This window comes from Carettochelys insculpta, chromosome 8, assembly GCF_033958435.1.
Source record: "Carettochelys insculpta isolate YL-2023 chromosome 8, ASM3395843v1, whole genome shotgun sequence".
In the NCBI taxonomy this organism is placed as follows: Eukaryota; Metazoa; Chordata; order Testudines; family Carettochelyidae; genus Carettochelys; species Carettochelys insculpta.
This window is the reverse complement of record NC_134144.1, coordinates 31,753,765-31,768,239: the sequence shown is the minus strand read 5'-3', so window position 1 is coordinate 31,768,239 and position 14,475 is coordinate 31,753,765. Positions and strand designations below refer to the sequence as shown.

The 14,475-nt window shown below is 38.6% G+C and overlaps 1 protein-coding gene across 1 annotated transcript in view; it reads left to right on the top strand.

Moving 5' to 3' along the window:
• Positions 1–14,475, top strand: part of AGPS (alkylglycerone phosphate synthase) — a 131,021-nt gene that overhangs the window by 82,673 nt on the left and 33,873 nt on the right. Inside the window, exons 14-16 of the mRNA XM_075001377.1 lie at positions 1,582–1,694; positions 8,009–8,078; positions 11,711–11,772. Coding sequence (XP_074857478.1) covers positions 1,582–1,694; positions 8,009–8,078; positions 11,711–11,772 — 245 coding nt within the window. The remainder of the gene's footprint in view (positions 1–1,581; positions 1,695–8,008; positions 8,079–11,710; positions 11,773–14,475) is intronic.

Sequence of the window (14,475 nt, the reverse complement as noted above, 5' to 3'; positions counted from 1 at the left end):
ACTTGCATCTTAGGTGTATTACAAAGGTAAATTATTTTGACACATTCAGAGCAGCATAAAAAAGTCCATAAGGAAATTGGTAAACCTGTATCAATAGAAAGGTTTGACCAGTAGCATGTAAATATAGCCTAGGGCCACACATTGAATGATTAGCCTAAAAGAAAATATTGGATGGCTGCACGTAATCAATGAGCTCTGTTAATTATGTGCAGTGAAATAAGGCAGTGTGCTGTTGGGGGGATGACACTAATCGTGTAATTAGTATATCAAATGCAAACACATGAGAGCTTCATTAAGTCTTCACGGGTAGCTTTAAATCTGGCATTTCCTAACTTTTTTGGTTACCTTAATACATAACTTACGATGTAAATTTTATGTGATGTGTGGTTTGTGTACATCTTATGTGCATTCCTAAGCTTAAATCCGTTATTAATTTGATTGTTTTTATCACCTGTTGCCCTGACAATTAGTTACTCTTTTTATGTACCTCTTTTCTTTCCTTTTTTTTTTTCTTTCCTGTTTGTGTGCTAAGGTCTCTGCCCTTACACAACATGATGCTTAGTTAATACCCTTTCCACCTGGGCAATAGAAAGGCCCTTCTGCAATCTCCTCCCATGTTTTATTCTTCCCCATTTCCTTTCATAAAATGTTCTATTTGGTGTAAGCTTTCTGCAGCCAGTGAATACTTTTTTTCAGTGTTTATTAAAGAGCAGTACACAAGGTGTTCCTCTCTTGTGATGTCTTCAGTGATCTTTGTTTGACCCTGTGCCCACTAAAGCTCCAAGCTCTCCCATTCTTGGTTCGAGAAACTAAAAGTAATTCCAGAGCAAGATACGTCAAACCACTTCATGAAGTTTCTTTCCCTTTTGCTTTTGCACTTGTGGTATACTTCTCCCACATGTTTTTTCATTCTTCTTCCTTGTTTCCCTTTTTCCTTATAGTGCCCTCTGTAGTCCAGGTTAGTGTAAATTATATTGCTTGACCAGCATTGTGACTTTTCCTTAGGATGTTTGTAGAGTAGTAATTAATGGGAACAGAAAGAGCATACACGTTCCCTTCTTACTGCTTGCGAATCAAGACTGCCCATCTATTCAAAGTGCTGTTAGCAGCACAGAAGCCGGCTCTCAGCAAGTCAAGTTAAACTAACTTGGATCACATCACTGCCATCTCTCAGCAATGATGATGTGAAACTAGTAACATTACAGGCATAATTATTATATGGAAGAATTTCTAAGGGGAACATAAAATTCTGTTCCTCCTGCACTCCGTAAAACACTCCCACTTAATTTGTCACTTGACATCTCAAATGTCTGTATTCTGCAAATTTTGTTCAGTATAGTGCACAAAAATTTCTATGAATAATGTCAAATGCTTGAAAAGAGACCAGAAATTATCTGAAATATTATGTGCAACTTGTTTTATTTAATCACTACCCTGTTTACATCCCACAAGAACACTTACTAACCAAACTGACTTTGGGTATGTTGTTACCTATATGTAGCTGAATGAAAAGTTAAAAGTAGGTTTGCTTAACCCTGGATTCTGCCACGTGAACTATGACATGACATTTTCTTTTCACAGTTTAAAGGATTTGATCCCAATGAACTGTGTGTAGCTACGTTACTCTTTGAGGGTGACAGAGAGAAGGTTCTTCAGCATGAAAAGCAAGTTTACGATATCGCCGCCAAATTTGGGTATGATTCTTCTAAGAATTTTATTTCTGATGTAGAGTGCATCTGTTTTAAATTGACCAGTGAAAATTAAGCTCCTGCATTTTTAAGACAAAACTGAAATTTTTATGTGAGTCATCTGTCCTTAAGCCATTTTAGAAAGCTAAAATGAATATCCTTCAAATAAAATGTTTCCTTTTATAAATATAACTTTATCTAATAGAAATTTTGTTTTCTTATTGTCTTTTTAATGTGAAAACCTGCAGTTCAGATATACAGTTTACTTAGTATCTGATCTAGAGAATCTGAAATTTTGTTAAAGCTTTCTTTTACACTAGTCATACTGTTCATACTTGTACACCAGGAAGCAGGCTGCTGTCTGACACTAGACTAATGGACATTCTAAAGCACAGAGGAGGGAGACAAAACTGTAAGGATAATATTTAGTGATGTTGACTAGAGCATATAGAAAAAGCTTGTTTTAAGTGGAAATTGAGTTCAATCAATGGAATTTGATGAATTAGCTGAGTCCCACCCCTTGTCACTGATGGTGTTGTGCTGTTACAAAGGCACAGAAAACATTTCACTTCAGTAACAGGCTGAGTAACGATAGGGTGATTTCTGTCTACCTGGTTTGATTGATTGCAAGACTGATGGATGAAAACAGTGGTGAGAATTCACTTGTCAGAAATGCATTTTTATTTCCTTTTTAAACAAACTCTTAGCTAATAATTATGTACTCTGTTTACTGACATTTTAATTCTACTTCTCTGTTGCACTTTTTGTACCTTTCTGAAGTAAGCTGTCAGTACTGAGCTTTATATATTCATATTCAGCTTTTCTGTGCTTCTGTACTGTCTTTTCATACCAACGTTGTTAACCAGATTGGGTGGGCTGGAAAAAAAATTCACACAATTTGGTATCCTTTGGTCACTCTTGAATATATAAAATTTATATGTTTTGAATAAACTTCAACTTTTTTGATTACATATAAATACACAAACATGGGTGCAAAGACAAGCATTCAGAAGTTATTAAATGTCAGAATTAAAGCTACTAATACAATAATGAATCGTCCCCCTGTGTTTATATATTATAACTTGTTGATTATATGCTCGCCTATTTTTTCTGTCATTTCAGTAAAAATAGGGTCTTACACATGGAAAGCTAGGCAGGTGGAGCTACCAGTTCTGCATGCAATAATGAAAGTTGGACTTTAATTTTGATGAGTTTAAGCTTCTAGTGCCATACTTATTTGTAAACTGCTTTTGTTTTAATCTTTCTTCATGGGGTGAGGGTGAGTTCTTTTCTAGACCTGTCCTGAGAATTCATGCAAATGTCTCTTTAAAACAATTGTTGCAGCTGTAAGATTCAAGCCAACAAAAATAGGATGCCTCTTTCAGCACTGCTCCTAGATGGGTTTAAAGTTTCCCCATCTCTTTCCTTCTCTCTGGCCCAAGCATCTTTGCTTATGCCCAAAGTGTGATGGTCTGCCATTCCAGTTTTGCTGACCTGCTGCGTACAAGAGTACGTAAATCCAAACGCATGTCGAAGTTATGTATTCGAGGTGACACTCCAAGATAATCTGTCCAATGGTGTCATTTTGTATATTTGAGCAAAACCATATGACTATGCTGTGTTCTGCATATGCAGCTTATGTACTAAGAACTTGATAGGATCTTCCACAGAAAACAAATATGCTGAAATGTTTATTTAAGTAATACTCCTTACTTTTTAAAATGAAAATTGGGCTGTGGAGCTAGTCAGTAAGTTCAGAAATAGGTAATATTTACATCAGTTCTTTTAAAAATGCATTAGAACCAGTGACTAGTCAGTCCAGGTCTCTTCAGTTATTTTCCATAGTTAATAATTTGCTGGTAGAAATTTTTAAAAAGACTTAAATAACAAACCTGATCTGAGAACCTGAAAAGCTTTATAGCTAAAATTATCAGCATTACTAGGTTTTATTCTGAATACCAGGTTTAAGACCTGTCAAAAGATTCATACAAACCTGTTTCTGAATCTGTTTTCTTGGTGCCAGAGAGTTTACCTGAAACTAGCATGTTTAGATAGTATTGTTTTCTTATGCTAGTAACCTTAAGATATTTAGCTACAAAAGCAGCATGAATCAGCAGTTTTGTGAATGCTTAACCCACTAATTTTTAGCAGATCAGAAACAAGGGGTGTTTTTTTGTGGGTTTTTTTTTTTTGGCTCCTACAAAACTGTAGAGTTATGCAACAATATGAACTTAATCTGCTAGAAAGATTAGCTGAATCTCATGAAAAAAGAATGGATCTAACAGAGCTGAGTGAAGATTTAGGTGAAAACATCATGAACTATGACAATTTTAAAATTTCAATATTAAAACAGAAGAGATCAGTTAAATCTTGTCAGTTCTTTGTCTAGGGAACATCAATAAGGAATTCAGTCCCATTCACATTTAAGGAAGCAAAAATACATACCATCATGGAAAACAGTTTTGACTAGATTAAGAATATTTGTGTTTATCAGATAAATACATTTGTGTTTAAATTCTGTTGCTTCAAGAGGGCTGAAGTGGGATTTCAGTGGTGGTAATGAGTTGATTTTGCTGTCAGTGCAGTTTGGTTCAAGCACTTCATGCAACAGGAGCTCCATTAGAGTGCAGTAGAAGGAAAGGTTCGTAATAATTGTTTGATTCACTTTGAGAAATGTTGACCTTTTTTTGCCTTCAGGGTTTAAAATATAAATCTCATTTTCACTGCATCGTCTGTTCAGCAATGTCATTAATCACTTAAAATTGATGTTAAGCTACTAAAATTAATTTTGATCATATTTGTTCACCTAGAGACTGCATTCCTGTTTGTTAACTCTCCAATAAAATGGATAGGCAGAGAGATTCTTATTTTAATTGCTGCTGTTTAGAGTGTTTGCTTTGTACATTGCTGTACACTGGTGAGCATTATGCCATGTGGCTGTAGGAAGTATATACTGAAGTAATCTCTTACCTTCAATTTAATATAATTTTAATGATGATTTTTAAGATTTAAAAACTATATACGAGAGCAGTGAACAAATATGAACAGAATGGAACTGTGATATTTATAATAATCTGATCATATATAATACAAGCTTTGGCATTTTTTAGAGCCAGATTCACCCATAAACTCTTCCTCCTTCACTCCAATCTGGAGCAGCATAAAAAGTCAGTTTCAACCTGCTCCTGTTTCTCTGCTGCATGCACAGAATTTCTTACTTACTACTCTGCACACAAACTTAACAAGTTTCCTTATTTTCCTCATGTCCTGCCCCTTCCTGCACTCATCAACTCAAACTCCCTGACCATTCATCCTCATGAATAGATCTGATGCAGTACATAAATCTGGAAATAAACATTTAGGATTAGTGATTTTGCCGTTCTTTGTAACCGTTTCCAGCAAGGAGTTATATATAACAATCTTCTACAAATAATTCCTTCGAGACCTGCCTTCTTACAAAATGGTTGTTCTCTCTTTAACATCAACATAAAGAGACCTAATTTTCAGACAGTATTGACCACCAGCTCTCTGAAAAATCAGGCATCTTCAAGGAGCCTCCAGGGTAACACAAAAAATGGAAGCACCCCATAGTATGTGTTTTACCATAGTGCCAAGGAGCCCGAGTCATGGGCCCAGCAAAACCGGTAGCCACCACAGGCCCAGGAGTAAGGAGGGAGGGGGCCCTTCTTCCTGCATCAGAAGAGGCCTGGCCAAGGCTGGAAGTGTCTTCCCTACCACCTCCCACCCCTCACACTCTGTCAGAGCACATGCAGAGCAATGGCAGTCAGAGGCTCTGGGCCCCTTTGAAATGTTGGACCTCCTTTTCCGTCAGTGGGCCTGCATGGATGAGGCCCACGTTGTATTAAACTCTCTGTACAAACAGAACCAAAACAAACAACCCTCTGCCTCACTAGTCCTTTAGGCATACATGCTCTTGATTCTCTCTCAGTATTTTCTCACCAGAGGTTTAACCCCAACTTCTTTTCTGTATAAGTTCTACAACCACCAGCTTTAAGAGCTGAATGAGAGAACTCAGGATGAAACAAGTCGCCATTAACACCTGAGCTTGAGACGAAACAACTTACATCTTCTTCATGATTTCATTTTTTTTTAAAAATGTCTTCTCATCTATATTCTTCAATAATATCCACAGGTGTCAAGGGAGTATAAAGTGTTCACCATACTTCCAAAGTTTAGAGTGTTCAGCTTTTCTTAGTGTATTCCATGCAGTTCCAACATATTTTTTAAAAAAACACTGCATCCATCACCGTTGTTACTGAAAATCATTCACATTGAAAATAAGAACAGATTGTAAAATTTTACTTTGCCTTTCCCTTATATTCAATGGCATTGCTTTACTACTTCTGCAATATACAAAAAAGCATTCCACAAATCAGGAATTTAAGCTATGAGTTTTGGACAGGTGTTAATTTGGTGTATTATTCAAACAAGGTAGTTGTACAGTGTAATCTGGATTGATTGGCAAACTTGGTCCACTCAGATAAAATGTATTTTAAAATAGCCACATTCAAAGTCATATGTAGGACCAAAGAAGATAGGCCATGTTTATAAAATCAGTGAATTCATGCTGAATAGCAGTGATTTTGAGAAGGATTTAGTGGGTCATAGTGGACAAACAACTCGCCCAAAGCTCCCAGGGTAATGCTATCGCTGAAAGGGCTAAAGAAATCATTGGATATATGGTCATGGGAATAGAGAGGTAAAAATCACTTTCCTATATTGCACTGATGAGACACATACTAGAATAGTGTGTCCAGTTCTGGTGCCTGCATTTAAAAAGGTTGTTGAAATACTGTGGTTTGCGAAGAAAAAACTTCAAAATTTATGTGAATCCTGGAGAAGAAGCCTTACAGTGAGAAATTTAGAGGTCAGTCTGTTAATCTTGTTAGCAAGAAGAATTGAGAGAGTACTTGATTACAATGTATAATTAGTTTTGTGGAAAGAACGTACTGGCTGCTAAAAGGCTATTTACAGTCTAGCAGAAACACGCATAATCAGAATCAATGACTGGAAGCTAAAGACATACATATTCCACTTAGAAATAACGCACAGGTTTTTAGTGGTGAGGGTGAAGGACCACTGGAACAAACAACCAAATGCAGTGGTGAATTCAACATATTGTAGTATTTCCAGATCAAGATTAAATTCCTTTCTAGAGGATGCACTTTAGCCAAATGCAATTTAGGGGCAAGACTAGATGACAAAGGTTCCTTCTGCCCTTAACTATGAAAATGCAGGAAATCCAGAGTTTAAGCTTATGAAACAAACATATTAAGGTGTGGAGATGAACAAGAGAGGGGACAAAGTGAAAAAAACTATTGTCTTTTCAGATCTGCTTAATCTAGTCTATTGTACGCATTTTACTGTATTGTTGCGGGACAGACTTCTGGTGTCATAACTGCGCACTAAATGTTTGCATTTCTTCTGCTCTAATCTCTAATACATTGGTTCTTTGAACCTTAATTGCAGTTTAAAACCTTTTTATTTTTAAGGCATGACAATAACATGAGTTTCAGTAATAAATGGTGGCTAACCAGAGGCCCCAGTGAAGGTTTGGGCCCCATTACTATAAAGGTAAAAAGCTATAAAGGTAAACCTTTTGATAAAGAATGAGTAATTTTTAATATTATCTTCTTAGACTATCATCTTGAACACCCAAACTCTCTATCCAGCTTAAAATAAGACACATTTATTAGAAATTTCACTCTTTACAAATAGAATTGATTTAAAAATGTGTAGTGAACATGTTTTTAATATAACAAAGCAGCAGAAATGTAGTACTTTAAAGACTAGCAAAATGATTTATTTGGTGATGAGCTTTTATGGGGTAGACCCCCTTCTTAGCAGTTTACTCTTTCCTATGGCATTCAGTCACAAAAATCCCCACACTTCTGATAGATATTTTTCCCCCCCACAGTGGTTTCGGAAATAATGCATATGGTAAGCATTGTTGAGAAACACCACCCTCTCATCCCAACTCATTCAGATTATTTACTTTGTAAGTAACAACCCTATGTATACCAAGTTTCACTGTTTAACCAGTTCTCCCTTTTCAGGTGGGTCTTTCAACAAGCAGCTTGATAAAACATTGCTTTTAAAAATATCAAGATATCTGCTGGGTGTGGTGATGGTGACCTGAAATTTCTTTTAACTGAGACTTAAATTGGAAACACTTCAAGTTGAAATTTTTCTTTGGTCTGTTTACATATAAATTTCTTACTCAACATATTGTATTTTTTATTGGAAAGCCATGAACAGTTCATTTGAAATCCATGTTAATTAACTGCCATTTATTGCAGTGGACTGGCAGCTGGCGAAGATAATGGACAAAGAGGTTACATGCTAACATTTGTCATTGCTTATCTTCGGGTAAGTCACTCTTTTTCCTATGCTAGTCTGGTGTAACTATTTCTGTACCCAACAAATCATATAGAAACCCTAATATTTTTTTTCAAATTCTTTATGCAGACTTTCTTTAGACTTGAAAAAGACTCATCAATACTCTAGGGCTTGTGCTTTTTCTGTATGGACACAAATTTAGAGAGATGAGTTAGGTGAGCTAATATCTTTTATTAGGCCAGTGTCTGTTAGTGAAAGAAACCTTCAAGCTTACACAAAACTCTTCTTCAGCTTCTGACAAAGTGACTGTGTCACTTCTAAATAAATTAAAAATCCATGATTCATGTATCTAGCAAAGTTTTGCTAGACATATGCCTATCACAGCATTATGCAGGTTGAACCTCTGAAATCCAGGAGTCTGTGGTCCAGCAACATCTGTGATGCTTCTGGACTATGTATGTTGCTGGATCAGAGAGCCCTGGTGGCCAGGAATGGGAGCCAGCTGAGAGTCCTGCTGCAGGAGCCCCAGCAGGGACCAGAGGCCGGGGCTGCAGCAGTGAGGGGGGAAGCTGGCAGCAGGGGTCGTGCTATTGGGGGCCATGGCAAGACAGGGCCGTGTGGAAGCTGGGTTAGCAATGGGTGGTCACAGGGAGCTAGGTCTGGGGAAGCCAGGCTGGCTGCAGGGAATCGGCCCTGCAGCAGCTGGGACAGGCAGGGAGCAGGAAGCTGGGAGTGGGCCAACAGTCTGAAGAGGAGCCTGGAAGTGGGGCCAGCAGGGAAGCATTAACCTCCCCTGCTGCCTTCTTGCTGGCTCCCTGGGGCTTCCAGCACCTGCTTAGCACCTCACTGCGCTGGGGGCTGCTAGTGCCCCTGCCACCACCGCTGGCACCCAGCAAGGCCGACAAGCCACCCAGTGAGCCTGGAGGGCAGCCCCAGGGCACCCTGCAGTGTGGCAGCTCACCAGGGACATGGAAGGTCCCTATTCCCCTGTATTTACACACATTGTTATGGAGGAGAATTCCCCTTTATACGTCATTTCACTTTACATCGTGACTTCGCGGTCCCTAACCATGATGTATAAAGGGGACCCTCTCTACTTCAAGCCTTGTACATTGATCTTTTGTCAGATCTGTTTGCTCCAACTTCTCCGTTTGGTGACAGTCTTGGTCGCCGTTGTGAATCAAATTAGGCAGTGAATAATTTTGTTTTATAATGTGGGGAATAATCACATTTTAACAGTCCCCTTCTCACGTTTTTGTCCAGTTAGTAGCAATGGTGAATCTTCATAGGACAGCTGTCATGTATATCTTTATGAAGGTATACATCCTGAAGTGTTTAAAATAGTCTCAATTGGGCTGCTTCTCTCTCTTTATGGTTATTTATCTAGCTGTTCTTGCTTCCAGTCTTTCTTCCTTTTTCAAAGACCTAATTTGAGATGTTTCTCTTGGCTCTCTGTGTATCTCACCAGTAGTTCTTTCAGTCCCAATTTAATTTGTAAAAACAGCAAGAAGTCCTGTGGGACCTTACACTAACAGATATTTTGGAGCATAAACTTTTGTGAGCGAAGACCCGCTTCATCAGATGCATGAATTGTGGGGGTGCCAGAGGAGGGTTTAAAAAGGGAGCCGCTGTCAAGGGGAGGGCCAGAGTCTACAAGGTCTGTTCAGTCACAGAGAATGTGGCCCATTGTCAGCAGTTAATGTGGAGATTTGAACATCAGGAGAGGAGAAATCAGGTCAGTTCACTCAGGGAGGATGTGGAACATTATCAGTATCTAATGCAGAGGTGTGAACATTTTTAATTTTTCAAGTTCATTTATGTTTACTGGCTGGCAGGTTGGGGGTGCTTTTACTTGTTTGGTGGATTATCCTTTTTATTAGGTTTTTTTTTTTTTTCAGATTTCATAACATGTTAAACCATGACCTGTAGTCCTTCCCAAATGTTTATATTCTAGACACAGCTGTCTTTTTCTCAACTTCCTCAGTATTTTTTCATTTTTATGATAATTTTCCTCTACACCTTCCTCTCGCGGAGTAGGGCCACTTGATTTCTCTCTTTACCCATTTATTGACTTGAATTTAATAATGAATACTATTTATTTGCTTTTTGCTGTCTAATAGCCTGATTCTATGGTAATGCCACTTTGTCTCTACATTCACTTGGTTGCTAACTTTCTTTTCTTGGGCAAAAAGGGAGGGGAGTATCCAATAGTCATCTTTCAGTTTTATTTTTGTGTTCGTTCAGTGATTGTTCTGTTTGGTATTTTTTGTTATACATTTATATGCTAGTCATGATTTTTCTTTACATATTTTGTTCTCTTCAAATCTCAGATGCAGGCTCTTCAAAATTGCTGTTGGATTTGAAGCAACAATGAACTTCTTTTCAGACATCTTACTGGCTTTCTACACATTTAAAGTTTCACATTCTCTTTTTATATTACTCAAGTATTTTAATTTTCTCATTTATTTCGCCACCAGATTTATTACTGTGAATGGTTCAATTACAATCGTGTATTCTTTCAAGACTTCATTATTTTATCTTCCGAAGAGTACATAAAAGCCAGTCTTCTTAACATATGATTTTTGGGATGGTGTTTATTGCAGGTTCATGGCAAATTTATAGTTTGTAACCTGCTTTTCTATGTTTTGTCACTCATAGGAAACAGATACATATATTAGTGTGATGGTTGCACTATCACAACCAATATTAGGCCCCAATCCTCCAAAGATTTATTCTGTCCTTATCTTTAAACACGTGAATGGTCCCCTTTAGGTGATTACTCAATAGGTTGTTAACATATTTGAGTTGCATGACTCAAATGTAATGTTTACAAAACCGTATTACCTGAAACATTACAGGTAGTCCATTTGAAAGTTTGATCAACAGCTGTAAATCCTGGGATGAGCAAAGTGCTGACTGGGATGATTTAGTTGGGATTGGTCTTGCTTTCATCAGGCAGTTGGATTTGATGACCTCCTGAGGTCTCTTCCAACCCTATGGTTCTATGCGTATATATGGTTGCTTTACTTAGTATGATGCTATAAATGGTCCTGGATTGATACCCTTAAAGTGCAGTCTTTTTAATCACTGAGCAGATACAGCACAGGTACTGACAATTATTTTGTGAAGTTATAACCTGAAGGAGCCATTGGGAAGCATGGGAAGGTCATTGGTTGTTTCCTTTCCCATTCATTCAGTCAACATCTGAGGCAGACAAGAAGGGAGCTTTTGTGAGGAGTGTGGTTTGTTTGTGTTTTTTTTTGTTGTTTTTTTTTTTCTGTGATAGTAAGATTTGTTCACTGAAACAGGAGGAATGCTACCAACTTGTTTAACATAGGTTATTAGGCCACCATCAGTGGCAGCAATGTTTGGTGACTACCAGTTATGGTCAGACTTGTCTAAAAATGAAAAGATCTGCATCCCCCGTCAGTCTTTTTCAGCATTGTTCCTGGTATTTAAAATTTAATTTTGTCTGTGTGTTCTTGATTTTTGATTTATGTAAGTCTTATGCATGTAGGTTGACACATTTGTCTTCTATGTAAAAATCGTATTGCAATGATTCTCACTATAGTAGCTGCCTAGAGTGAGTTGGAACCCGGAAGCTAATGATGTACATTAGGGAACCAATTCACCGGTGCTTTTTTCTTTTTGTGCTTCAATAGGACCTGGGCCTGGATTACTGTGTAATAGGAGAATCATTTGAGACTTCTATTCCCTGGGATAGGTAAAATAATTGTAGTATTCTTTTTTAATTTTCTGTTAAAAGTTGGTTATCGTGTAATGGATGTCTATTCATTTTGTCTTCGTGAATTTACAAAGCTTTTTTCTTTGGTTTTAGATGTTGATAGGAATATATGTAAAACAGATATTTTTATGTAGGCAAAAAGACATTCTAAGTTGTGTTAATGTGAGCTTGTGTACTTCCGAACAATTATGTAATATATGACTTCTGTGGTCGGCTGTGTATTCCTTTTTGGTATTGTTGAATTAAAAGTGGCCCTGGGCTTGAAAAATCAATGAAATGTTAAAAGTAAAAATGTTGAATCAGCCATATTCTACTGAATACTTCATATGCATAACTGTTCTATGCAGAATAAATATTATTTTAAAATATGGCTACGTTTGCTTAAGATTGTAACTATTGTGAATCTGCAAGGTAACAGTTCTGTTCTGCAAGCTGTTTTTACTCTGAATAATCCAACAAGAGACTTTCTTTTTTTTTTTTTTTTCATTTTCACGCAAATTAAAATAGTTATCTGGTGTATCAGAATGGACTGTTCAAATAGGAAACTATAACCTTTGTGAATTTTTAAAATTTTTTGTGGTTTATGGCTCTTTATCAAGTAAATTTAGGCTTTTGTGTAAAAGACCAGTTATGGATCTAAAAACCATTACAAACTAAAGAATCAGCATAACTCTTTTTATGCAGAAAAGTTAATTTGAGGTGCCATTGAGGTCAGTAGTAGGGCCCCCCTTAGTAAGTTAAATGAAAGAACTGATGACATTTCATGATTTTTACAGATTACATTATTAAAACTATGCCATGTTGTGAAGAGTTCCTGAAGAAGTTAATTAAATGTTTTCCAACTTGTTGGATGCACTCCTTTCCTGGGGTTGTAGGATCTCTCCTCGAGTTGTGGCATGATACAAGAGCATCTGACTTTACAGCAGAAGCAATTCTTAGCTGAGGTTAAAGTTGAAGAGCAGAGTGATAGCTTATTCTTTCTCAGCTGCCTGACTTCTCTGCGTGTTCTCTTTTGAATAGCCATCCTTTTATATGTTTCTTCTCCGCTCCCATGGGAGCGCATGAGCTGCCTTGCTATACGTTGTCATGAGACCTTGCCCTTTGCATGGATCCCTCTGTTGGGAGTGGTGCAGAGGCACCAACGTACCTTGTAGTGATCCAGATTTGGAGAGGACAAGTTCCACATTTTAAAAACCAGCATGAAGTATTGGTGTCTCAGCCACTCTAGGGCAGCAGATGTTCAACAGTCTTGTTTCTTGCCTGCTGCTCATCTAAGGTTGTACCTGGCTTAGGAGGCACAGAATAGTAATGTTCTTGCAGAGGAGTGAGCTAGGCAGCTGGGGGGAAGGAAATATGCTAAGTAGGGAAGTAGGTATTACCTAATCATAAACTGTCATGTGGTTTAAGGTTTACATAGTAGCTCTTCTCCTGCAATGGGTCAACTTTGTTCTGCCTTGGCTGCAAAATGGCCTTGAAGCCACTTTGGCTTACTGGATTTCCCTGGCAAAAGGAAGACAAAACTCTACCTACAGTCTGGCCAGACAGCAGGCTAGGATGCCATTTGACCGGCGGTGTGCAATACTTTTTGCAGGGGGCCACTTCATGAATTTTCATAAGTTACCATGTGCTGCACATTTCTACTGTATCTGTGGAGGAGGTGTGGGCCTGGGAGGGAGTTTTAATGGAGGGGTTCTGGGCTGGGGCAGGCGATTGGCACATGGGATCTGGGAGCGAAGTTGCATGCAGAGAGGTGGGTGCAAGGTGCAGGCTCTGACCTGGAAGCACTTACCATAAGTGGCTCCTGGCCAGTGGGGCAGCAGGGCTCAGGCAGGGTGCCTGCATGCTGTGGCCCTTCCCCAATCCTAGAAGCAGCCAGCTGCCACTGGCATGTCTCTGCATTCCCCTTGATGGGGAAGGAGGGAAAAGCGGGCGTCCACATGCTGCCTGTGCCTGCAAGGATTGCCCTTGCAGCTCCCATTTGCTTGTTTCTTCCAGGGGCCCATGGAGACATGCTAGCAGCAGCTGGCCTCTCCTAGGAGCAGTGTGGGGCCATGGCTGGCAGGCAGCCTGCCTGAGCACCTTGCTGCACTGTAGGACATTTAGCAGCCTGGAGAAAGTGAGGGCGCAGCTCCAGAGCCACAGGTTGCCAACCCGTGTTCTAGTAGCTCTCTCGATTGCTGGGGTCATGATGGGCTGGATCTGGCCCTGCAGTATGTATTCTGCCTATCCCACCTTTAGGCCCTGCTGATCCTCAGCTGCCAGATATCCCTTTGGGCAACTGATACAAATTGCATTTATATCATGGGTCTAACTCAGTGCAGATGCCCCCAAATTTAGTCTCGCTTTACCTAAGCACTCAGCCAGAACCTGTAAATCAAGGTAAAAGCATATCTAAATAGGTTACGCTGCAATTAAGATTTCCAGAATTTAACCTATTTCCTCTGTACCTCTTCTTTTTAAAAAAAATCCTGTTTATCCTATACATTAAACAGGTTCTTACCAGTTTTGGTCCCTTGATAGCTTATAGAGTTAATAATTAGTTTTGAAATTACTTGCATGTGTTCAGAATCCTAACAAACCCAGCATCTTGGTTCTAGGATTTAACAGATACTATTAATTGCTTCAGTCCTTACTTTTAGAGGCTGATGTTTTCCTCTAAAAGGTGAGTAGCATGAAGGATTT